This window comes from Anarrhichthys ocellatus, unplaced genomic scaffold (assembly GCF_004355925.1).
Source record: "Anarrhichthys ocellatus isolate YVR2014 unplaced genomic scaffold, GSC_Weel_1.0 scaffold21, whole genome shotgun sequence".
NCBI classification, from domain to species: Eukaryota; Metazoa; Chordata; class Actinopteri; order Perciformes; family Anarhichadidae; genus Anarrhichthys; species Anarrhichthys ocellatus.
The window spans coordinates 2007292-2030910 of NW_022280051.1; the positions used below are offsets into that span (position 1 = coordinate 2007292).

General features: G+C 42.0%; 1 protein-coding gene across 2 annotated transcripts; it reads left to right on the forward strand.

The window, feature by feature from the left end:
* The first annotated feature begins 1982 nt into the window (after window positions 1–1982).
* Window positions 1983–23295, forward strand: hgfa (hepatocyte growth factor a). Of its 2 annotated transcripts, none has more exons than XM_031858761.1 (18): window positions 1983–2211; window positions 6377–6536; window positions 6679–6791; window positions 7447–7561; window positions 10945–11087; window positions 11192–11312; window positions 11489–11607; window positions 13486–13657; window positions 13842–13993; window positions 16278–16371; window positions 17543–17682; window positions 18512–18544; window positions 18786–18894; window positions 18988–19062; window positions 19666–19803; window positions 20035–20141; window positions 20248–20381; window positions 20561–23295. In XM_031858761.1, exons 1-18 carry the CDS (start codon window positions 2148–2150, stop codon window positions 20735–20737), a joined length of 2166 nt encoding a protein of 721 aa, XP_031714621.1. In that variant the 5' UTR covers window positions 1983–2147; the 3' UTR covers window positions 20738–23295. The 2 variants fall into 2 exon arrangements, with proteins under 2 accessions (XP_031714621.1, XP_031714622.1); XM_031858762.1 differs by having other exon boundaries at window positions 13860–13993.
* The last annotated feature ends 324 nt before the right edge of the window (window positions 23296–23619 follow it).

Below are 23619 nucleotides of genomic sequence, written 5' to 3' on the forward strand. Positions count from 1 at the left end.
CCCCCCCCCCCCCCCCCCCCCCCCCCCATACCTCTTTCTCTTGAGGGAATTGTTTGAACGGCGGGACAAATATTTTCTCAGTCCCTGATAGATATATTTCTTCTTCGTCATGATGTGACCCTCGTGAGGACAGCTGACCCTGTGATGCAGTCTCGTGATGTGGCATGGCTTTACTACATCGGGTAGGGTGCGATTCACTCTCCAGATTGTCACTTTATTGAGCACATTGATCACAGTAAGTGGCAGCTTAACCTGTTACCACTCGTCAGTTGTGACACACATTGACAATATTCAAATTTTGTCCTGACATGCGTACAGCTTAAAGTCAACAGGTTTGATTGTTCAATGTGAACATGATTTAGTGCGGTGTCAGTGTATTGCCTAAGGACACTTCAGTAGACCCTTTCATATGCTTTTAAACAGGTTTTTTTTTGGTTGGAATTTCTGCTTTGTTTTGATGGAGAGAGAAACATGTAGGACATGAGGATGACATGCAGCAAAGGGCCCTCAGGCATGGACTCTATCAAGGGAGCTACCAGGGCACCCTGTTTGTATCATGCTTGTGCACTTTGTCTGGTACAGTATCAGACATTTTGCAACTGGCTAATCCTTGGGGGACGCAATCACTGCTTTGTGCACTGTTCTTTTGGTGCACCATGTAAAGAATCCCATCTGCCTTTCCAGTTGAGCCAAAGTGATGTAAGTGAGGAGAGACAGGTCTTGTGAAAATGAATTACCTCATTAATGATTATCAAATCATCTAATGCTTCATAGAAAGGTTGAAAAACATTAATTAAAACAACTTTTGGGTTGCCATGTTGTGAAAAATGTGTCGGGCTAGGGAGTCATTAAAAGTGAAGTCATTGATACAGTCATTAGTAAAGGCTTTCTAATAAGCAATCAAACGTGCGGTTTTAAATGGTAGGTCATTAACTTAATGGTCGGGGTCACAGGTTTCACAAGTGCAAATAAGCCGACACCAAAAGTTGGTAGGTCACAACAAGCTGTCAAGTATTTAATTATAAATGTTAACCAGACAGATCATCAGAGTGGTCAAATTAAAAGCTGAAAAGATGACTCAAGAGGATAAACACCAGTCAACCAAAACCTGGCAACCTATAATTTGTTCTTATTACTTCTCATAAGCCATTATTTGCAACTCATAAACATTTTATAAAGCATGCCTTACTAGAAAGTGGTACCATGTGTGCCTGTCGATACACCATGGTGAAGTTGAAATGCCTGACATATAGGATACACTATAATGAAGTCCTCTTCAGTCCAGTCTGTTCAGACAAAAAACAGTGTGATTTATTACTTTCAAAATAAAAGCAAAATCACTTCATTATTTTCGATCATTTTAAAGCTGCACACATTCAGGGGGGTTGTACAGAACAACCAAACCATTATTCTATTGCTGTTGGCTTATTCTGGCTGACTTGTTTGATGAATGAAATCTCACTTAATCCTGCATGCTTTTAGAAGTATGCTAAAAATGCTTTTGATAACTGGTCGAATTTTAAATAAAACCAATTTGTGTTTTGGTTTACTACAGATTATCTCTCAGTACTGTTAAATAATAAGGCTGGCGCTCCTAATAAGATGTTAAAATGGGTCAAAAATAGATTGACTCTAGTTTTTAGTAAAAAGTCAATTGGGGACTATTTTCAGATGTGGATTAATACACCATCAGTGCCCCAGTAAGTATTTATGGCAACTGATTCTGAATGTATGTGGGCTGGACTTAAAGTAAGTTAATGAACTAAATTGGCTATCTTGGGCTGCACAGACAATATTTATTCATTTTTTTGGAGTTTTTCGACACTATATGAAAAATTTGAAACATCATCAAAACTTTGACATCCAGAACTTTTGGCTTGTGATCCGATTTTACTTTGAAAAGAACAACCGGAAGTTGTACAATTTATTCCGCAGGATTTGACACTGGTGTGGAGAGACGCTGATAGAGAGGAGCACAAACCCAAGTATAAGGGGGTTGAACCGAGGACGTGCGGTTTCTTGGAAAAGTGGCAACTGCGTGAGGAAGGCAAGTCTCGTGCTGGTCCTCAGCCTCTCTGGACTTTATTCAGCCACCGAGTCTGTCGCGGAACAAATCCGGATTCTAACCTGCTTTCAACTTCCTAACCATGAGGACAAACGTATGGATTTACCAAGCTGTGGTGTGTGTTGTGGTCACTATATTAAATACAGGTAAGATATGAAGAGCTGTGTCTGTGAGATGTGGAGTTATTGCATGGGCAATGTCTGCTTGTAGTTAATTTCAATATCAAAATATAATTTGATTCCTTATTTTCTGCACTCTGTCCATTCATCAAAATGAGAAACGCACATAAGAAAATGTCAAAAAATAAATAAATAAAAAATAAATAAATGTGTGTGTGTGTATATATATATATATATATATATATGAAAAGTGGGCACAAATAGAATTAGGCTGCCATTTGTCATATTTTGTTTTCCAGTCAGCACTTAAAATTTGCCTGATTTAATTATAGATAAGGACGTTGCTTGAACTTGATCACAAGCCCCGTCCTGCACTGTTGTTTCAATAAGCCCTTTGATTAATTACGGCGGCTTGTCATTTACTGAGCTTTGTAGAAAGAACTAGGTCAGGCGAATTCTGAAGATCTCCAAACATGTAACAACCACAAAACTTTGAATAAACAATTTGGCGTCTTATCAAACTGCTCCTCCTTTTACAAATCAATTGCTGCCGCTGAGCTCCCATTAGTTCAGTTATCTAATTGGGTCAAATTTGCAAATTGATCTAAAGGCTCGTATCATCAATGCATTTAAATAGTTTTGTGCAATAATATTTGGTAATCAGAACGTTTCCTCCTCCAGATTAAGGACGACCACCATGCCAAAAAGCGTTTGGTTGAAGTGCATCAGCTGATGTCACTGCTTTGTTCTTAAACTTTTAATATCGGCTCTTTCCATTGCACTAATAGGCGCTCAATATCTTCGTGTGATATTGCGTCACAGCACGGAGCGCACACGCGTGAAACGCGTCCAAAAGTGCCGCTCCTTTCGTGAAGCGCAGACTATCTGTGACTGATGCTGTCCCGGTTTACATCCGCCCCGTTGACATGTCGCTATAAAGTAAAGCACTGAATCCATAGTTGCCACCTCCAGGGGTGCCGACCCTGACCCCTGACCGCCGTTCAGTTTGGGGAAAGTAAATTGCGCGCCCCTGACTGTAGAGAGATAGAAAAGGGGGTGTGTGTGCATGGGGTGTGTGTAAGGGTTGGGGTGGGGGGTTAACATCTGGCTGCTGAGGCAGTTCCACATTTTGCGCGTTCTGCAGCAGATGTAATGTCTGCTTAATTCCCAGACAGAGGCACACCTTTAACTTGCCACTTTCCTGTTGTTCATGTAATAGAGTTTTTCATCAACGCTGCCTTGAAATTTTTACATGGTGACTAAAAAAATCGTATCCAGCTGACACTTCTTTCTTTGCTCAAGGGCACCTAAGAGGAAGTTTTCTGAGAAAGGTCAGAGTGTCGGTCATTCACCTCTCCTATCTACATTTCCCAAAGCTAAACTGGAGACTCGAAACTCGTCCCTGTAAGCGACGGCTGCCTCTTCTCATTACATCTCGCCTCTCTCACACTCGCCCATTGAGCGCGTTTTTATTATAATCTCCGACTTCTGCGAATGTTTGGGATCTGGAGATAGCAGGAGTCCGACCGCGAGCAGAGGAAGAGACTAAGTGAAATCTAATTGAGCAGCCTGGCCAGACATCAGGGCTGTAACAACACTGTGATGAGTGCCAGATGTGGTCTAGTGGAGCCCAAACATTAATAACAAGTCCTCCCCAAAAAAAAACATTTTCAGCCACGAGGAGCCTCTAAACGCTACACAGTTTTCAATATCCTAAGTACACACACCGCGCCTTGTGACGGATGCTGGCACAGGAGCACGTTGCTGTAACTCGGTAGCATGAGATTTCCCTCTGTGATTTATATCGCACTTGCCCCAAATTATAAACGGGGAAACTATTGTAACTAAACACATAATGCATTTAGCGATGTTGCTGTGGCCCGGACAAGCAGCATTTACAGTAGAGCTCCATTCTCCTGAAGGATGGTGCTCTTAACCTTTTTTTCCGATATAGGTAGAAGTGTATGATTTGTATCGCAGAGGTTTTTGACTTAAAATATGGTTTTGTCCTGCTTTTGAACCCAGGTGCATGTCTCTGCAATGATATAATTCTCTTTTGATGTGCTTCTTCCCAAAGAAATGGCTCTCAAGAAAGGCCTATAACAAAAAATGAAAAAAATAATTCATTGTGGTCTTCATCCGACTGTGACAGTTTTCCATTTCTCCAAATACTGTAAGCTGTCTAGTACATGTTGGATGCCAATAGCTGAGACAAAATGTACACATAAAACTTAATTAGTGCGTGACATCAGAGCTTTCCTGGAAAAAGGGATTTCTGGCTGCATCCTGTTTTGTTCCCTATAAATGAAACGTCACCTTTGTTACTCAAAATGAATTAATTATGTCACATTACGTTAAACAGCAGGAGGCCTAATGAGACTTTCATATATCATGTTATTTTTGCCTCCATATCGATATTGCAACGGGATGACCGTTTCGCAAACTATTTACATGATGAAAATGTTTCGTTTTACTGTAATGAAGCCTTTAAAACCAGGAAAAGACAACACTTATACCACATTAGGATATTAACATATCAAAATCTAAGACAAGTGTTTGTCTCTTTTCCCAATATCGATATTATATCAATATATTGCCCAGCCAGTTAGTGTTCAAATGTTCTTGGAGATGTGTGGCTGTCTCTGAAAGCAGTTAAACATGAGCTATGCTTTCACGAGCATTAAATCTCCAAACGAGACACTGGAGCGCGTCATTCTGTTCTCTTGGGTGTCTTCACAGTTCATTCTGCATTTCTCAGGCAGCTGCCCCGGTTTGAAGCAGGAGTGCCTGGGAGCATTTTGGAGCTGAGTTTTGATGCTGGACGCACTTCTTTCCTAATTACCCGACACATGAACTCGTCCGCTATACCTCGGTTTGCCCAGCACAGCTGAAGCACCTTCTAAAGAAAAGGTTTTCTCAAGTGTTCACGGGTTCAGGAGTTGCACAATGATGTTTCAAGTGTGATGCAGTGGCGGATGCTCATAACAAGCATAGGGGGCTGTAAGTAAACTGTAGTTGGACGCTTTCATGGACTCCTGGCCGTCCAGTTAAATATATACGACGGTGAAATCATTTCATCTTTGCTCCACGTCCTCCAATGCAAAGACTCTGGAACCGGTGTTCATGCCTCCTGTTGTTCATATAGTCAAACCACCGTGAAGCAACTAAAGGAAATACTCTCATTTTGACAAGTTCTTCTTCTCCACCCCAGCGCCTTGACAGCAGGGAAATGTTTGGCCATGTCTCCCAGTGTTTGAGTAATGTTTGATGCATTGTCAATGAGGAGGAGACAAAAGAAAAGAATCGCGGTTTCTTCGATTTGTTTTTGCATTTGTCCTTTACTTGAAAGCTGACACTGTAGATACACACAGTAAACAAGGGAGGAGAAGGAGTAAACTGCAAGGGAAATAATTAAGCAACCCTGGGCAGATCAATCAGAAAATATAAAGTACAATGGGGACGTGTGATAAAACTCACAACCTGTTCTCTGGGTGGAGTGAGAACTCGAGTTCTGCCACCTGAAACCTTGTTTGTACTTGTCTATAGACAGACGGGCACACACACAGGTTTTAATGCTCAAGAAAAATGTCCAATATTTAGAGGGAGAAATGTATTCTAATGAAACAAAGGTTGAAAAGGTTGAATTATCCTGTAAACAATTTGATTTAGCTGGCAAAAAAAGATGTCGTTTTTAAAAGCATCCTGAGAATATAAAAAAATGTTACTTTTTAATTTAAGTTATTCGCCTTCATCAGTATCTGTTGCGGTCATGTCTGAAAAGTGTAGTCGCTTAGTTCAAAAGAAATGTTGGAGTCTCACGAACACGCGCCGCGGCACCTTTCGGGGCCTTTGCGCTTCACACAAGATACTGTATGTGACGATGTCATTTTGACAACTGTAGATAGTTATATCATTGAAAACCTGGTCATATAAATCGATTCCTTGACAGTAAATCACTACATGAATAAAATTTGGGTAATCCATTTTTGTTTCTAGCAAATTCCCTTTACCGAGTTTCCCAGCCATGCTTACAACTTTGATGTTCATGTGAATGGAATTTATTAGAAACAGCTACTCCCATACGAGATGGACCTGGCATTAGCAGGTCCTATCTCCTTCCAACCTCACAGCCAATCTAATGACTGCACCAAAACACACACATTGAACATGTTGTGTCCTTGTGTTCTTGCAGGATGTTGTAGGGCTCATCACTCGTTACAGAAGTATGAAAAGAGTGAAAGTCGCATGCTGGTTTGCACAGACTGCCCTCAGCCTCCTTTGGTAAGGAAAAGCCGATCCCAGGAACACTGCGCCCGCAAGTGCAAGAAGGTCAAGAAAAGCTTCAACTGCAGGTCAGTTACTCTCTGTATTTCGCCGAAACGTGGCCGTTCCCCCCCCTCACTCCTCCTCTCCTCCCGTGTTGACACAGTATTTACATATTTTTGTTGTTTATCGTTTGTCCATCTCTCAACTACTTCCCGCGTGTTTCTACAGGGCTTTCAACTTTCATCGGCACAACAGGAAATGCCACTTGCTTCCTTTTGACCGCTTCACCCACGGTGTGCAAAAGCAGGCCAGCGTCAACTTTACCTTGTATGAAAAAAAAGGTAAACGTCGTCCTATTTACACTTAAGGTTGAGTTGTACGCGCTCGGGTGTTTTTCTCATGAGAGCGTTCCGGTGCAGACTGATGTACACAGGCGGATTGTTTGTGGCCGATTGCAGGTTGTGCTTCTTGCGTCGCCTCCCCGTGTTATAAGGTCTTCGGGTTTTTTCCTTGTTGACACAATAAAAGCAACCAACCCTTCCTTACCCCCCCCTGCTGTTTAGTCACGCCAGTGGGGAGAGTCGCACGCATAAACATGTAGCAGACTGAAGTGTAAACAACAAAATTCATTGTTTACAGTCGGTACGCAAAGGCTTTCTCCGGTGCAGGCTGTGGAATCTAGCGCTTTAGAATTTACTGCAACATTTACGGAAACCCCCCCCCCGGTGACATTTAATGAACTTTAGGGAGTTGTCTGTTTTGGGAATAACACACAAGCTGGTATGTACTAAAACACTCGCTGTAAAAAGGTTTAATTGACCATACATGGGAAAATATATTCCAGGTGGTCAAGGCAGGGGACGCAAATCAACTTTTAATTGACTAAACAGTGTATAAACTGGCACACAAAGAGTACACAGAGACAACTTGTAGAAGTGAGAACATGAATGGATGCTTTCACATGTTTTTTTTTTTTATGCCTTTGCCCTTACTTAGATTATATAAGGGAGTGTATCGTCGGCACCAAGGACAACTACAGAGGGAGGAGGTCTTGGACGAAGTCAAACATCACTTGCCAAGCTTGGTCCGATAATAACATCAATGAACACACGTAAGTCCTCTCATTTTTGACCAAGAAAGAGTATGAAAAACACATTTTTGTTGGGAATTGGGGCTACTCATGAGAGGTCACAGACATGTTGCCTTGAGGCTGCAGTGCCTTGCTTGATGACAAGAAGTGGAAGGTGTTAATCACCCCCCCCCCCCCCCCACCACCACCACCACCAGGTTTCTGTAGATTTGAACCAGCAGCCTTCAAAGTCTGCTTCTCTAATCTTGAGGCTTCCGCAACCTTCATGGATGCTCCTTCTCTATTTCTCTGTGTCTGATATTGACCAGGCCTCAGCCGCTGATTTATAGATGCTCGGATCATCCCTTTGCACCTCAGGGGTTAAGGGAAGGCGGAGGCTGGGAGACGGGTGAACATTTACCCAGAAATAAGTCGGATTTCTTTCAACACATGCGGGGATGTCCTCTCCACCGAGCTTGTTTTTCCACTGCACCGCAGGCCATCAGGTGTGTCCCAAAGATGTTTTCCCTCGGCTACAAGCCAGGCGAGATCTGTGAATTTTAGACGATGGATTCTGTGCCAGCATCTCGTTAGCGGGGCTCATTAGTTACGAGATATTTTAACTGCGGCAGGAAGGGGGGTTTTGAGACACAGAGTAATAAGAGTTTGAAAAAGGGCAGAGTGAAAAGTAGACACAAAGGAGGTAGTCCAGCTGAGCTCACAAAGCCACAGACATACTGAGAGAAATACAAGTTCAGTGATCCCCCGTAATTAAAACGCACTACAGCGTTGATCCCCATGCACTCCTTTACTCCTCCATTCCCTCTCCAGAAGCAGCTCTCCACATTAGGAATCCTTTGTCATTGTTTATTTGACACACGGTTCCAGTCCTCGTCCCAGATGGCAAATGTAACATCGCCTTCGCTTGTCAGCAACCTTTAACTTTCATAGGGTCAAAGGGAGCTTTACTTAAGGGAGATTTAGTGCCACTGTGGGTTACCTAACATGGGACTGTCCCGCTGTGTGAGAATTACCACCATAATGAACCACGCACCATTTGAGCTTCAGGTAACTATTATTTTCATGCTTGACCGGTCACCGTGGACCAGGGGTGATTTCTCAGGAGGTTCCCTTCCAGGAAAGGGACTTCCACCTGCTGTCTATATTTAGTTTTTGAACCAAGGCTCTGAAAAAAAAAAAAAAAAAAAAAAGTGTGTATTAATGCCCAGCCATGCATGGAGAGAGGAATGGAATGGAAAATTCCTGTTCATATTAATAATAAAGGATAACATTGCAATCATTTATTTATTCCCAGCGGGACTTTCTTTTATTTTTCTCCAAGTTTCCTCTGGGAAAGCAGTGAGAAAGCTCAGCTACAGAAACACACAGCTTCTTGCCGAGAGTTAGACGAAACGATTGATACCACTCTCGTGTCTGTGGACGACAGTGAATATGACCACCATGTACCACCGAAGGCCCGTTGGCTCAGTTCAGCAGAGAGACTGAATACACAGCTAGCATGGCTCATCCGACGGTAACTTGTTAATTAGAGAGCAGTAAGTAAGATGTTTGCAAACCTTTGGACAGAGCCAGGCTAGCTGTTTCCAGTCTTTACACTGAGCTAAGCTAGGCTAACCATCTCCTGGCTGTAGCTTCATATTTAACAGACAAAAATGAGAGCTCTACTGACCTTCTCACCTTTTCGCTGCTCTAACGCTTCGCAAGAAAGTGAATTGGTGCATTTCCCCAAATTTCAAATTATTTTCAAATGTCTGCTGTCGTTCGCACCCGGCTTCCAAAATCATTATTTATCTCTTTAAAACGCTTGCTTGCTCTAATCTCTAAACACTTTGTTCCTTTAAAAAGCTGTTGCATTGAAGCATGACTGCTTTTGTTCCAGGTGCATGAGACATTTTGCGGCAGTTACTTCGGGTCTAGATTTCATCTTCAGTGATATTCAAAATCTCGCCAAGTTTAGCCGGCCCAGGGAGCAAAGCATGTGTGTCTGTGCTCCGATGGGAACAGACTTTGGCAAGGAGATGAATAACTGGCTAACATCTGTTAGTGCAACATCATTATGGCTAACTTGCTCCCATGCAGTGGCTTTTACGGACTCTCACCAGGTGCAAACTGTTTTTTGTTTTTTTTTTGTAAAGTGAGGGTCCTTGTAATCCCATTTATAAATTAAGAATACTGTATTATGATAGCAATATATTGTGTTTATAAGTTGCACGCAACAGATGTGAGATTTGGCTCTTGGCATACTGCTGTAACAAAGGGGAACAAGTGTTTTGTTGTAGTTACAAGCACACGTGAAATGCCGCTGTTGGACTTAACCCTATCATATTTTTCTTTAGTCGGGACTGTCGTCTGAAGCTTAGGACCTTCCTCTTCTTTCTCCCTTTTCTTTTACATGCCTGCAGTTTCTTGTAGTTCTGGGTTGAATGATGTTGTGCATTAGTGTAGGAGCCTTGCATGAGCCTCAGGGCACAGAGGGGAGAGCAGAGCAGACTCCCCCACGAAAAGAGTCATTGTCTGGGGTAGTGTGTTCAGACAAGCTGCTGGAGGGAGGGTGGACTGGTCTTTTTTATTTTTTATTTCTCTACCTGCACATGTTTGTTTTTACATCATCAACTATCCACTGAGCTCTGGACTTTTTGCTCACTCCATTATGCTCACTTTTTCTTTTCACCTTTCTCCTACGACCACAGCTTTTCCTCCTGTCTTCCCTCTCTGTCTCTCTTGGTGGGAGGGGGAATGTGGTCGGCATGGATCAGGGGGTGCTGACATGCCAGCTTTTCATCATCCTGCCCTGACAGAAGACGAATTTCACACACTGTTCATTTAGTATGGGGTTTCCCATGGCGCTCGTCATTGTTACATCCCATATGTTTGGACTAGCCAGGTTCTTTTACTTACAGTCGCTTGTTCACACTGAGGTGAGGCTGCAGATGACAGAGAAGGATTAGGTTTAAACGTGTTCAAAGGCTGCCAGCAAAAGACCTGCTTGGTCTGCTCCAAGTGGTTCGTAGCATTGCTCTGTGCTGCTGGAGGTTACTGTGCTGTGACAGAGTCTGGCTGCTTCACACATGAGGGAGCTGGGATATGGTAGGAATCGGTAAGGCGATCATGCAAAAGGTGCAAACCTCAAGAGATATTGATGACTTACTTTGCATATGATTTAGGTGACTGGTTACTTAAGGATTTGAAATACAAGCTGGCAACACTGTCGGCACTAGCCTTTCGCAGAATGAACAGAATGTAAATGCCTTTTATTTGGTTTGTTACCGAGAGCGATTAGCAGGTAGGTACGGTGCTGTATACACCATTGGAGCAGCCGAGTGTGCAAGTACTCCCTAAAATGTATTTACACAGCTTACAGTATCAGTTAACACTTTGAATCATGTCTGTCTGCTCCCCTGTAGGTTTTATCCTGATAGGTACCCAACGCAAGACCTGAGGGAGAACTTCTGTCGGAATCCCAACAACGATCCTGGTGGTCCGTGGTGCTACACCACAGACCCCAATGTACGAGCCGAGGAGTGTGGCATACCACAGTGTTCAGAGGGTAAGGCAAATAAATGTTACTTTATTTCCTTGAATTCATACGTTTTGTTTGCTTTGATCACTTGAGGAAAGAATTCTTGATAAATGCTGTTTTCTTTTTGACAGAAGTGTGTATGACGTGTAATGGGGAAGATTACCGGGGCAAACTTGACCATACGGAGAGTGGCAAGGAGTGCCAGAGGTGGGACTCAACCAGGCCTAACAAACACCACTTCCAGCCCAAAAAGTAAGCTGCGAAGCTGCTAATCACGTGCTAACCTTTCCCGCGGACAATGCTGCACACAGCCATGACAGATGCTTAGATAACTGACGCTAATACTCAGGAGAGGTAGACCTAACCGGTTGTTATGACTTACTTCCATCCCTTGAAATGTTTTCCTTCCTCTCTTTCTCCTCTCTCAGGTATCGTCACAAAGATTTAAGGGACAACTACTGTCGTAACCCAGATAATCGTCTTCGTCCCTGGTGCTACACCATGGACCCCACAACTCTGTGGGAGTATTGCAACATCACCGTGTGTGGTAAGGGTATATGTACTGTGCAGACTCCTATTGTGGGGCTTGGGTTTTGTGGACAAAGTCTTCAACAGATTAATTTAAAACCAAATTATTGTTTTACTGACGTTTATGCTCCAGCGACAGCCGTGGCCAGAGGGTCGCCTGCAGGGAGTTTCTTCAAATTTGGCACAAACATCCACCTGGATTAGATTTTGGTGGTCAAGGGTCCCTGTGACCTCACGTAGGTCTCATTCTCGTCAACGACATTTCACAGTAACTGTTTCAGGGTCTCTTGCTTGGTTTTTGGACAGACAGACTCAGAGTCGGTACTGACAGCTATAGTGGTTTGAGAGCTCCAGGGGGGTTGTTACATACAGGACTTTGGTGGTTGCTGTGAACAGAGCAAGAAAGTTCCTCTTCTGCCCTCCCAGAGTCTCCTAAGGTTTTTGTTTACCCGGCTAGATGTTTCATGTGGTGCTTGGCTTCGAATCCTTTTCCCTCAACAAGCAAGAGTAAATAGGTTGTTTGTACAGGGGAGGGCCTGACTTCAGAGAGTCAGAAGTGCTTTGCTGAGGCCACTCACAGATGACAAGGGCCACTAAAATGGAGTGTTACAACAGAGGCTATTATACAGAGATGTGACACATGGCCATCAGAAGACCTAATAGTTGTTTTAGAAACTTTGTTTCTTTGTCTCCAACCTCTATTTTTTTTTATCAATATTAACAAAAAATCACTGTGAACCATCAAAGTTTTAGACAAAAGAAAAACTTTGTAAAAAAAAAATCACTAACTGCAGCCCTGTTTTTGATATGGTACTGTATGTAAAAACATTTTAGAGAAATGTGTTGGAGGGATTAACAGTATAACCTCACTTGAGTCATATCACATTTGGCAGAGTTTGACAGAGTCGTAGTTTAGATAGCTTTTGCCTTCATCTGTCTTCCAAAAGACAGAGGGAAAAGATAAAGAATGGATGCCAAAAAGAGGTTACACCATTGGAGAATTTATTAATATTATTTGTCTTTGAAAGCACAATGAAATATCCCCACATGCACAAACACGCGCAGCGTCTCTCTTTGTCTGTCAGACACATACACACATGTACTCGACACTACATGTTATGATTTACAGCGAGGGATTGGGGATCTGCATTTGTCCAGATGTGCGCATCCCTCAATGCCTGCCCTCAGAAAGATAAAAACCACTGACCTGTACGACGCAGTGCACACGGACACTGGCATGCATTACATCAAGCCAAAGAATCTCTCTTTTTCCATCCGCCTTCTCGTTTCTGCCTCAAAACATTCCCTTTCCTCCTCCATTCCTCCCATCTCATTTGTCAAAGGCTAAAGAAACAGAGACAGAAATCCAGAGGGGAGAAGTCGCTCCCCATGCGCTGCTATCCCTGCACTGCTGAAAAGCAGAATTCCATTTGAAGATGTTTGGAATAGTTCTCCGGTGGATAAAGTTGCCCCGGCCAGACCGGGTTGGATGTGATATCTTTGGTGGGGCTGCAATAAACAGGAACACAATTGTAATGTTTGTGTTTAGGCAATGATGTATTCCTTAATATCGTAAGGGTCCGAGTTTTTATTAAAACAACCTGTGACATGGTGTGCCGTCAGCAAGTTAAATAACTGCATATTATTGTGGATGTCCCTACGTGCAAGAATGTGGTGCACCGGTGTTATGAACACACATAAAGTTTCCTATCGCAGTTGAGACAAGGGGGGGTGCTACTGTTTTTGATCATCTTTCTCCAGGTTAAACATCACACATTCTTCTGGGGATTAATGTCTCCCTCCTTCCCTCCCTCCTAAATCTCATTCACTAAAGCGAACGTCTTCTCTCGTGCCAACACTCACAATTACAATTTCTGTCTTTTTCTTTCTTTGCTAGATTCTGACTCGTGTGAGGACGCAGATGTCAATGTAACAACATCCTGTTTCCAGGGAAAGGGCACGGATTACCGAGGCACAATGAATGTCACTCCAGAGGGTGTGACATGTCAGCGATGGCACTCCCAGTTGCCCCATAATCACTCCTTTCTTCATCACAACTTCAAATGGAAGTGAGTAAAGTATCTCTCATGGCCCCTGGCAGCTTGCGTTCAATTATCTCTGCTGTGTCAAGGAAGTTTATTTGTTCATTTTGTGCATTTGACTGTTGAAATGCCAAAAAGTAAATGAGCATGAAACATAAAATGATAGCTTTGCTGTACAGAAAATACATCAGCACCATCATTTAAATTGTAGTTTGTGTATGTGTTATAGAGACCTTAGAGAGAACTACTGCCGTAACCCTGATGGTGCAGATTACCCATGGTGCTTCACTACAGACCCTAATCAAAGGATAGCCAACTGCACCCACATCCCCAGGTGTGATGCTGAGGCCACACAAAAAATAGGTAAATTACTGTACAATTTTAAAGGAACAGTTCAACATCTGGGGAAATATTTTTATTTCCATTTTTGTCCTGACAATATTTAATGTGTTCATTGATGAGCTTCAGAGGTGCTGGTTGACAGATTACGTTACGTTTAGGCAGAACTGGGCTAGGTGTTACCCCCTGTTCCCAGTCTTTATGCTAAGCTACGCTAACTGGTGGGTGTAGCAACATATTTACCATACAGATATGAGAGTGGTAATGATTTTTTCATCTAATTTCCCCAAACGTCAAACTATTCATATAAGACTACCAGTGTTTTCTAAACAAACGATTTCAAAAGAATAGCAAATATCTAGTCTAATAATCTCAATATTAGCTTTTTTTAAATAATATGATTGACACACAGAACAACAAATGCTTCTAAAGCCATATCATGTTTTTGCAAAGTGGAGTTACACAGACACCGTCTTGCTCCCATAGGACTGAGCCACTTGGCAGCGTGCTGCCCAATTAGTTCAATTTCATGGCAGAACAAAAACGACCCAACTTTGGCAATAGTGTTCTGTCATTTCCCATGTTTCTCTGCTTTACATTTACAGAAAGATGTCCACACAACCCATAGGACCCGAGAGCCCCCCACGGGGGGCTGTTTTAGAGTGTGCAGCATTCAGCGTGTCGTAGAAAGCATTTTTCATAAAGAAATATGATTATTGCTCCAGACATATTAAATATCGAGTTAACGGGAAAAGTCCGAGCAACATCATCATACCAGCCATTGTAAACACTGCAAACACAATTATACATGAACTACTATCATATCTGGAAGATATCTAGAAGATTTGCCACAATTTTGGCCAAAAATCGACGACCTATGCTCACTCTATGGCTCTCTCATCACGGAGCAGGATCGCACATGGCGGATGAACACATGCAGGAGGGGCACGATTCGACCCGGAAATGCACAGCGGTGTCCAAATTACTCTCTTTCAAACCGTTCAAAAGTTATGGGTATGCATGCCAACATCAGCCGCAGGTCACGAGAAAAATAATTGGGTAAAAGAAAACTTACGTTTTGACGGTTTTGGCGATGAAAAACGGATTTATTCGAGCCGATTTTTGCACAGCTCTGCCCGCCATGTTCTGCTGCATGTCTGTGAGTGAGATCAATGCGCTGGCAGAATGAATCACAAAATGGCAGACGATTCTGTGGGGTGGAGCAATCCATGGAGAGAGGGGGGTTCGCCCAGCATTTTGCGATTTTTAGTCAGTAAACAGACCCGGATACGATCAAACACCCCTGCATGGCTCCCGTTGGACTATCCCGCATCTAAAAATGTCTCACACGAGTAAATCGGCCTTACCAAAGTCACATAGACACACATTATGAGCCATTTATTGTTATGAATGACAGATATGACACATCATAACTGCTCACAATTATTGAAAATGGTGTCAAACTGATTTATTAGGATTATTGAACACTCTTAGTGATAAGAAAAGTGAATATATAGTTAATATTTAGTTATATAGTATATAAAATGAGTATACAGCAATGCAACAGCTGGTTCCGAAAATCAAAGTTTTGATTTTTATGACCATTTATGCTGGCCTGCTTCACTCAATCGAAGTAAAATATGTTGTGGGGACATGTTAAACGTGTTGTTCTATGACTGTGGCATGGTTTTAGGCTTGCAGCTGCATTATTTAAAAAAAAAAAAAATGTTCAATACAAGTGCTTTTTTTCAGGCGAACCTAGAAATTTTTCAATTTGAGCTGTGCCATAAGTGTATCAGTTATTAACCAGTAACATATACACAATATTTACACAATTCAACACATCTCACAAGTGTTTCCAGTATTCTAGCATCAAAATTATTAAAATAGACCTTGTAGTTAGAGCTCGGGACTCTCTTGAGTATGGCTATGCAATTTTCGAGCAGAGGCCTAAAAATAGGGCTAGGGTCCTATGTTACTTCAGCTAGTCTTTTAGTTACTAAAGCCACTCTTTTCATTCTGCTAAAGGACAGACATAGTGAGGTTTAAAGATTCCTAAAACAGGGGCCATTGACATTAAATTCATCGAAACCACAAAGGGAAGTAAAAAATCTGAACTTAATTATGTTATGTTTGCATCAATGACAAAGTCGGCCACCACCCAAATCATATATGTAGTTCTTTGGGTATTGCTCACTCACTGATTGCATTTAAGTGTTTGAGAGAACTGCTGGGCTGAGTAATTCAATGCTCTCCTGGGAATATTTAACAAGATGATCTGAAATAATAATATCTGTTTCTTCCTCAGAGTGTTTTGAAGAAAACGGAGAGACATATCGGGGCACTTTATCCGTAACTCGATCCGGTATTCCCTGTGCAGACTGGTCACATCACATTAACAGGTAACACGGTTGTTTATTCTGCTTAGTAAATGTGTTGCTTTGCTCCTTCTTCTAACTCCCAGTCAAGCTTAAGCTGTAGTGGGAAACATTGGGGATGCTTCCTAGGGAGGCTGCTATTCTTTTCAGCTCACTTGATGAGTGTTTGTTGATGACGAAAATCCCTCTCATATGAATGAAGCTCGGCAGTGAAAACAAACAGCAAGAGGAAATCAGGGGTTCCTCAGGGGTCAACACCAGGCCCAATTATTATTCATCTAACTGACGAGAGGAAACCCTGGGGTGCTCTCCAAGTGACCCATCCTGACGGAAAGGTTGCCCCACTCCAGTGTGTTATTGCTTCATGCTTAAGTCAGGCTGTTGGAATTACTTAATTTACAGGAATTTTAAAAGCCAAAATGGCACAGACAGATGGACATGTTCCAGAGCTGACCCCTGACCCCAGGCAGTGCTTTCTGAGGAAAGTAGATCAAAGCCAATCAGCTCCCTCACATAGACTGCAGCCAGCGAGTCTGCCCCGCTCAAGGTCAAGGGTCATCCCAGGAAAAACTGCCGAGAGCCACAGCTTGTTTAACAATCTCCTGGGAAGTAGAATTATCTTCACCTCCTGACAAATTGTCGCCCATCGCTTAGTATTATTGCCGTGTGCGTGTGTCCAAATTCTTCCGGAGTAATTACTTTTTAGTGAGATGTTGGATTTCTGAGGAGATTACGCTTAATTCTCTCAGAGCCAAGTGTAACGTTGCAAAAAGACTCGCAATTAAATTGTGAATTCCTACAAATCGGGAGCACAACCGAATCGTTCCGTAGAGGATGCGGCTCCTGCTGGTCTGAGCCCTGCCGAATGCTTAGAGTGCATACTTTCATACTCCCATGTGTACCCTTCACAAAACTCTGCGTTTCCTTCTACGGGCTCTGTGGAGCAAATGCAGAGGATTCATTGCACTATATGAAAGAGTCAAACTTTCCAGGCATAACATGGTAACCTACGGTGTGTATGTACTGTATGAGTATGATGATGTGTGTGTGTGTGTGTGTGTGCTACTCCATGCATGCATGTGCTCATGTGTTTTCAGAGTGCCTATGAGTCTTCATGAGGCCCAGTGTTAGTTCTGATACACTGTGTGTGTAATAACAAATGGAATATGAGAATCTGTATTTGTTTGTTTTACAGTGGGGATTCTCACTCTACAGAATCCCATGTAGGGCTGGAGAAGAACTACTGCCGGAACCCCGACCGGGACAAACATGGCCCCTGGTGTTACACCAATCCAAATAACCGTTTGGCCTGGGACTACTGCAAACTAAAGCGCTGTGAGTGACATAATTAACCTAGTCGCTTCTAACAGTAGATACATCTGTGTTATGTCAGACACCTAATAGAGTTTGATATGATTCACTTTCTTACCAAGAGTTGGATAAGAAAATCAATACCAATCTCATGTCTGTGTTACATTTGAACAGAGCAAGGCTAGCTGTCCCCCCCCCCCCCTGTTTCCAGTCACTGTGCTAAGCTAAAAAATGGCCGCATCATTTTTTGCGATCGACGATCGCAAAAAACGCTGCCTTTTGAATTTAGAGCTAGAAGCTTGATGTCAAAGTGAAAAGGCAGGTTAATGATAAAGTGGAAGTATTGGTACAAGTGAATTTGGAAATTCCCAAAACTAGCACTATCCATTCATTTGATTGCAGCCTTTGTTGTCTTTTTATACAGCTTGGCTGGTGGTTCACACAATCTATTAGCCGTGGTTTTATTCAATTGGCAGTGAGTACACGTTGCACAAACATCAAACAGATGCAGGTCTCTGCTGCAATCCTTTTTATTGGAGAAAATATACACTCAAGCGGCCGGAGACAACATTTTCGTGGGCTGGTTTCAATATGGCCTCATTGAAGAGCCTCTTGGCCGCGGAATCATTTCCATAATGTAAAACATATCGTTCTTGAGCAAATTCCTTTGCTGCCGGCGCTGACCGTTATAGCCTCCAACAACGATTCAGAGAAGTCTTTATAAAGTAAAGAAGGGCGTCTTTTTCAATGAGGTTTCATGCTTTCTGTGTCAATATATGGTCGGTGGTCTAAGTTATTTCCCGCTGCTGTGGGGGTCTCTCCTTACTGTTGTGCTTTTCTTTACCTCTATCAGGTGAATCAGCTACAGCGGCTCCTCAACCGAACAGTGAGTATCGCTTTGGCTTATCTGGCTTTTACCCGTCTAGTCCTCTTCCTCTTCCTCTTATCGCTAATCTCGTCCCTTTTCCTTTTTACTCTTTTTATCAAATCCGTCTGTGTCATGTGCCTGACTAAACAAATCATATTTTATGGTTTCCCTTTTTGAAGTTTTAATAAACATTTTCCCCATTGAAATGTAAATGATACATCCATCTAACGTGCAGCATAAAAAATGTCTTCTCTTTTAGCTTTAACTGGGCCCAAGATATCATGCTTTGTGCATATAAACACCAGAATTGTAGGAGGACACCAAGTGCGAGGTACAGATGGCAGCTGGGTTGTCAGCATCCAAAGAGAGTAAGTCATTTTACATCTGTGTGTTTTTTTTCAAAATGTATCAATCCATTCATCAATGTAATGGCGAAAATATTCTTCTTAAATCTTCCTCAGGAAGGTTCATTTGTGCGGGGGCTCCTTGATCAGAGAGGATTGGATTTTGACAGACCAACAGTGCTTCACCTCCTGGTAATACTCCACCTTTTCATAGTTACTCCCCAGACAGGCCGGATCTGAGATATGGAACAGAATGGTTTGGTCTGCAGATCTGTTTAACTCCTGCAGTTGTCTGTGTCAGAGCCAATCATATACATTTAGTATCTCTTCATCTGAAGTAGTGGCTTTAAAGAAAGTGTCCCTATCTCTGTAGCTATGTACAGTTCTGTACGTATAGCATGTGGTGTACACCAGTAGCTTTCAGCTGATAGAGGCCCTGTGTGTGTCGTGGAAAGACATGGTCTACTTTGAAACTTTGCTTTATGTCTTGCTTACATTAGTCATGTCACCGCGTTTTGCAAAAATGAACATTAGAAGTAATTTTTTCTGTAAAGCAGTCATTCCCAAAGTCTGAATTGGGTCGCAGAGGATTTTATTAGGGTTGCCGAATAAATTTGCAAAAGTTCTTCCTTTAGTCTTTTAAGATTTATATCTGCAGTGCATATTTAAACCACATGAGGGAGCCTGAAATGGCTGGTTTACATATTCAAGATTATATGTGATGATGTGGAAATGACTCTTTGAGTAACAATGCCGTAGGTTTACAACTTACATCCTGGTCCTTGTGGTCATCAGTGTTCCAGATCTGAAGGATTACAGTGTGCAGGTTGGTCTGCGCCACCTCAATGAATCCTCAAGCCACCCGAGACTACGCATCTCTCGCCTGATCTGTGGCCCGGAAGGATCCAACCTGGTTATGCTGAAACTAGAAGAGTAAGTCCTCAACGACTCACGGTTTCCACTAATTTAACATCCTAAAGTTTGAGCACAACTAGTGATATGGAAAACAATTTCATCTATTTTTATCATCATTTTACTTAATAGATTGTTATTGATCTAAAAACAAAATTACATAACTTATTTGACAGACATGCCTCTTATTTGTGTCCATATGTTGCGTTTTATTTTGACTGTGATTTATGACTATTGCTATGTTTGTTCTAGTCCCGCCCCTGTGTCTGAAGGTGCCTCCACTATTCATCTTCCAGTAAAAGAGTGTCACATCCCCGAGGGCACCAACTGCACCATGTATGGATGGGGGGAAACCAAAAGTACTGCCTTCTTTCAACCATATTCCATGCCACGTTTCTTTTTAACCGTCATTCAACCAAAAACGAATGCCTGTGACATTTAACAATTACGCTGCATATCTTTCAGCCACCGGATACGATGAGGCGCTGAACGCTTTGACCATGCCCATGGTCACCAACGACATGTGCTCACAAATCAAAGGGGACGCCGGGGAAAGCAGAATATGTGCCGGTGGCAAGAGAGGAGAGGGTGTGTGTGATGTAAGAACAGAAACAACCAGATTGCAACAAAAGTACATTTATTTTTTTTTTTAAATGTTCATCTCAGTTTATTAACATGGCAACATCTAGATAGCTGAATTGAACATATACAATGCTGTGTAGTGTCCTCGTTAGCGTGCTGTCTCTCTGAAGTGTCGTCCTCTTCCTGTTTCTCGCAGAAAGACAACGGCGGTCCATTGGTTTGCCAGGAGCATGAGCGCAAAGTCATCATCGGCGTGAGCATCCAAAGGACAAAATGTGCCTCGTCACAGCCTGCGCTTTTTGTTAACGTTGCCTTCTACTCTGAGTGGATATACAAGGTGTTCAAACTTTACCCCAGTTTGGAGAGGAAATGATGGCGCGGTGTGAAAATCAACCCACGTGCACACGACTTCACCGCAGCCTGTGAGAGGAGGGGCGGCTTTGGGGCCAACAAATTCAAAGGTGTCTCCAGCATGGACCACGGGGGGAGAAATGAGGAGGAACACCTTATAGAAAGTGCTCATTTCGGGATTTAATGGCTGAATTTGTCGTTTTACGGAGATGACAGATTAGTGAGTGAAGACCGGATGAAGGAAATGGAATCTCATCCATTCTTCCACTTCCAAGACATCCCGGTTGTTAGCATTAATATCCTTTTTTACAACCAAAGCCTCGAGCACATGGACGACATACTAATTGTACTTTAACATAATCCGATTTTCTGAAGCGACCCAAACAAAGACAATGAGAATGACACGCGTGATTTAATATGATCTACCTGGAATTTACTTGAATATGGACAGAAGACAGTTATCTGGAGGTTACCGCACGAAGTACCCTACTGTGACTGGGACTTCCTGTTTTCTTCTGTGTTAAGCTGGACTGCAAACTAAGTCTTAATACTTCCAACACAAATGAGTGGTGGATGAATTGTTATGTCCCTAATCTGGTCATACATTTTAGCATACTCTACAGATATCACAGAAAAAAATAATATTTGGTTTCTGAAATGATCCAACAAAATAATATGGTAATACCAAAAGGGAGAACAAATATAAGCATGAAAATAATATTATCAGTTCGGTAGTACAGACGGTAACAGTCCCAAAAAAAAAAAAAAAGCCTCTATAAGTCCAGCAAAGGTTAATGTTTGGCTTGAGGTATACCAGTAGTTGCGTATGTAAAATACACTATTGCTGCTTGAAAAGCTTACTGCAGCAGCCTTGGCAAACCCATGCAGCGCTAATTGTGTGCAGTAGCTGGACTACCTTTTCCCCAGTTAGCTGTAACTGTTACGATTCCCTGTGAGAGGGTCGATGAAGGACTGAGCGAACTGCTCCAAAATCTTGTGCTGATATTTGTAGCATGAGAGAGCGAAGAGCCGTGCCAAATAAAACATGGCTATTTGGTCTCCGGTTTGGAGGGAACTTTGGCCCCTGGTGGGCTGTGTGTGTGGTCAGTAGGATGTTTTATATTTTGTTGTTGTTGTACATAGCCGCAGATTTACTGTTTCTGCTGTGCTGTAAGATATTATAGGTCTTATAGATCTGGAATATGTTTGGTTCACTGAGTAATGTCAGATTGGCTTCTTCTTGCCTTTTGATTGTGTTTGATATTTAAAGAGACTGGTAGCTTGTAAGTAGTATTTAGGTATATTTATTTTTCTAAGCAGAAGTCATCTTTTGAAAGGAATCCAGATGTTGGTGTGATATTGAGATATTAGTTTCTTTGTTCTGAGAGTAATCATGACTCCCCAGACTAACGGGTGCATTATTGACTCGCCGGTAAAAGCCACACAAACATGAAATGACTTGCTAGGTTACATTGTGTGCTTCATTTGGTTGAACATTTTAATTCATTGGTGCTTGTTGGCTAAATTTGTATTGTTCTGCCCAGAGTTTAACATGCATTTACTGTGCATTATATACACAATGCGCACTGCGTATCGCACAATGTTGTACTTCCACGTTAAATGCACAGATGAATATAGGCATTAGATAGAAGATGAAGACATTGAAATGCAAGTTTTATACAAAACAAAACAAAAACGATAAAAAAAAGATCTTACGTGAAGTTTCTTGCAATTAGCATCATCAAAATAAAGCCGATTTAAGTGAATCAATGCAGGTGATAGCAGAGGAGTACATTATAACTGAATATTAATATGTGGGATGTTTAGTTAGTTAGACTAAAAAAAAAAGAATGTCTTTCTTTCAAATTTCTCCATCAGTGACCATTTCTGATTGGCCTGTCGTCCTTTATTCCCTTTAATTAAACCAGAACGACCCTATGACTGCCAGCTCAGTTAGTATTAAAAGCAGTGTATTTTACTCACATTTGTGTGGCTCCTACTGAAAAGAACAATGTATACTATTGTCAGCTCTGAGATGAATGTTCTGAATATCACATGAAAAACGTTACATAGCAATAAAGGAACAAATATTAATATTGGGGGCTTTCCCATCAGCCTTTTGAGTCATTTTGCCGTTGTTGGTTTCAAAGACCATAACTGTACACAATAACTCTGGCCTTAATCATCTTGCACAGGTTGAAACCAAGGGGCAAGCCTCTCAAATACCAGTTTAAACGAAGACTGTTTCATTTAAAGGCAACGGACTAAGATGAGTGAAACCAAATCTATATTCTTGGTCAATGTGGCGGATCTTATAGTTGTATTGTAAATTGATTGTCAGGCATTGTAACTGTTATTTAATTTACCTTCATGTAAATAGCCCAGTGCATTCTGTAAATTACACTTTGTAATTTTTGTAAATGATATACTTAACTATTTTTACTTCATGATCATTCTGTTTATATGTTTGTATACTGTAAACTTTAAATATAACAGCTGCTATTTTGTGTTAGTGAGTTGTTTTATATATCGATGACCGTTTCTGAATTTTCTAGCCTTTGTATTATTACTATTTTAATAAACGACTTGACATTACACTTCGCTTTATTCTGCACCCTTCTCCCTCCTCGGCTTTCTCCCGTGTGCAGTATGCTGAAAGGAATATGCCAGAAGCGCACACTTACTGTTTTGGCAGTTTACTCTCTCTATCACTCACAGCAGAAGATTCTAGTGCATGATAAATATTCCAAAGTGGCTGAAAGCAACAAGTGTCATCAATACAGCCGCTGAAGGAGATGAATAACAACGTGTCGGAAGGAACATTTAGATTACACATTTTGGACACCCCATACTTCAGTGCGATACAACTCACTGATACAACTAACTTTTGGATAAGCTTTTCAG

Bases quoted from the DNA above. Each gene is read 5' to 3' on its own strand.
- hgfa (XM_031858761.1), top strand. From the start codon at position 2,148: ATGAGGACAAACGTATGGATTTACCAAGCTGTGGTGTGTGTTGTGGTC. The intron at 17,683-18,511 runs GTGAGTGACATA...TACCTCTATCAG, and splicing joins CTACTGCAAACTAAAGCGCT to GTGAATCAGCTACAGCGGCT. The intron at 18,895-18,987 runs GTAAGTCATTTT...AATCTTCCTCAG, and splicing joins GTTGTCAGCATCCAAAGAGA to GAAGGTTCATTTGTGCGGGG.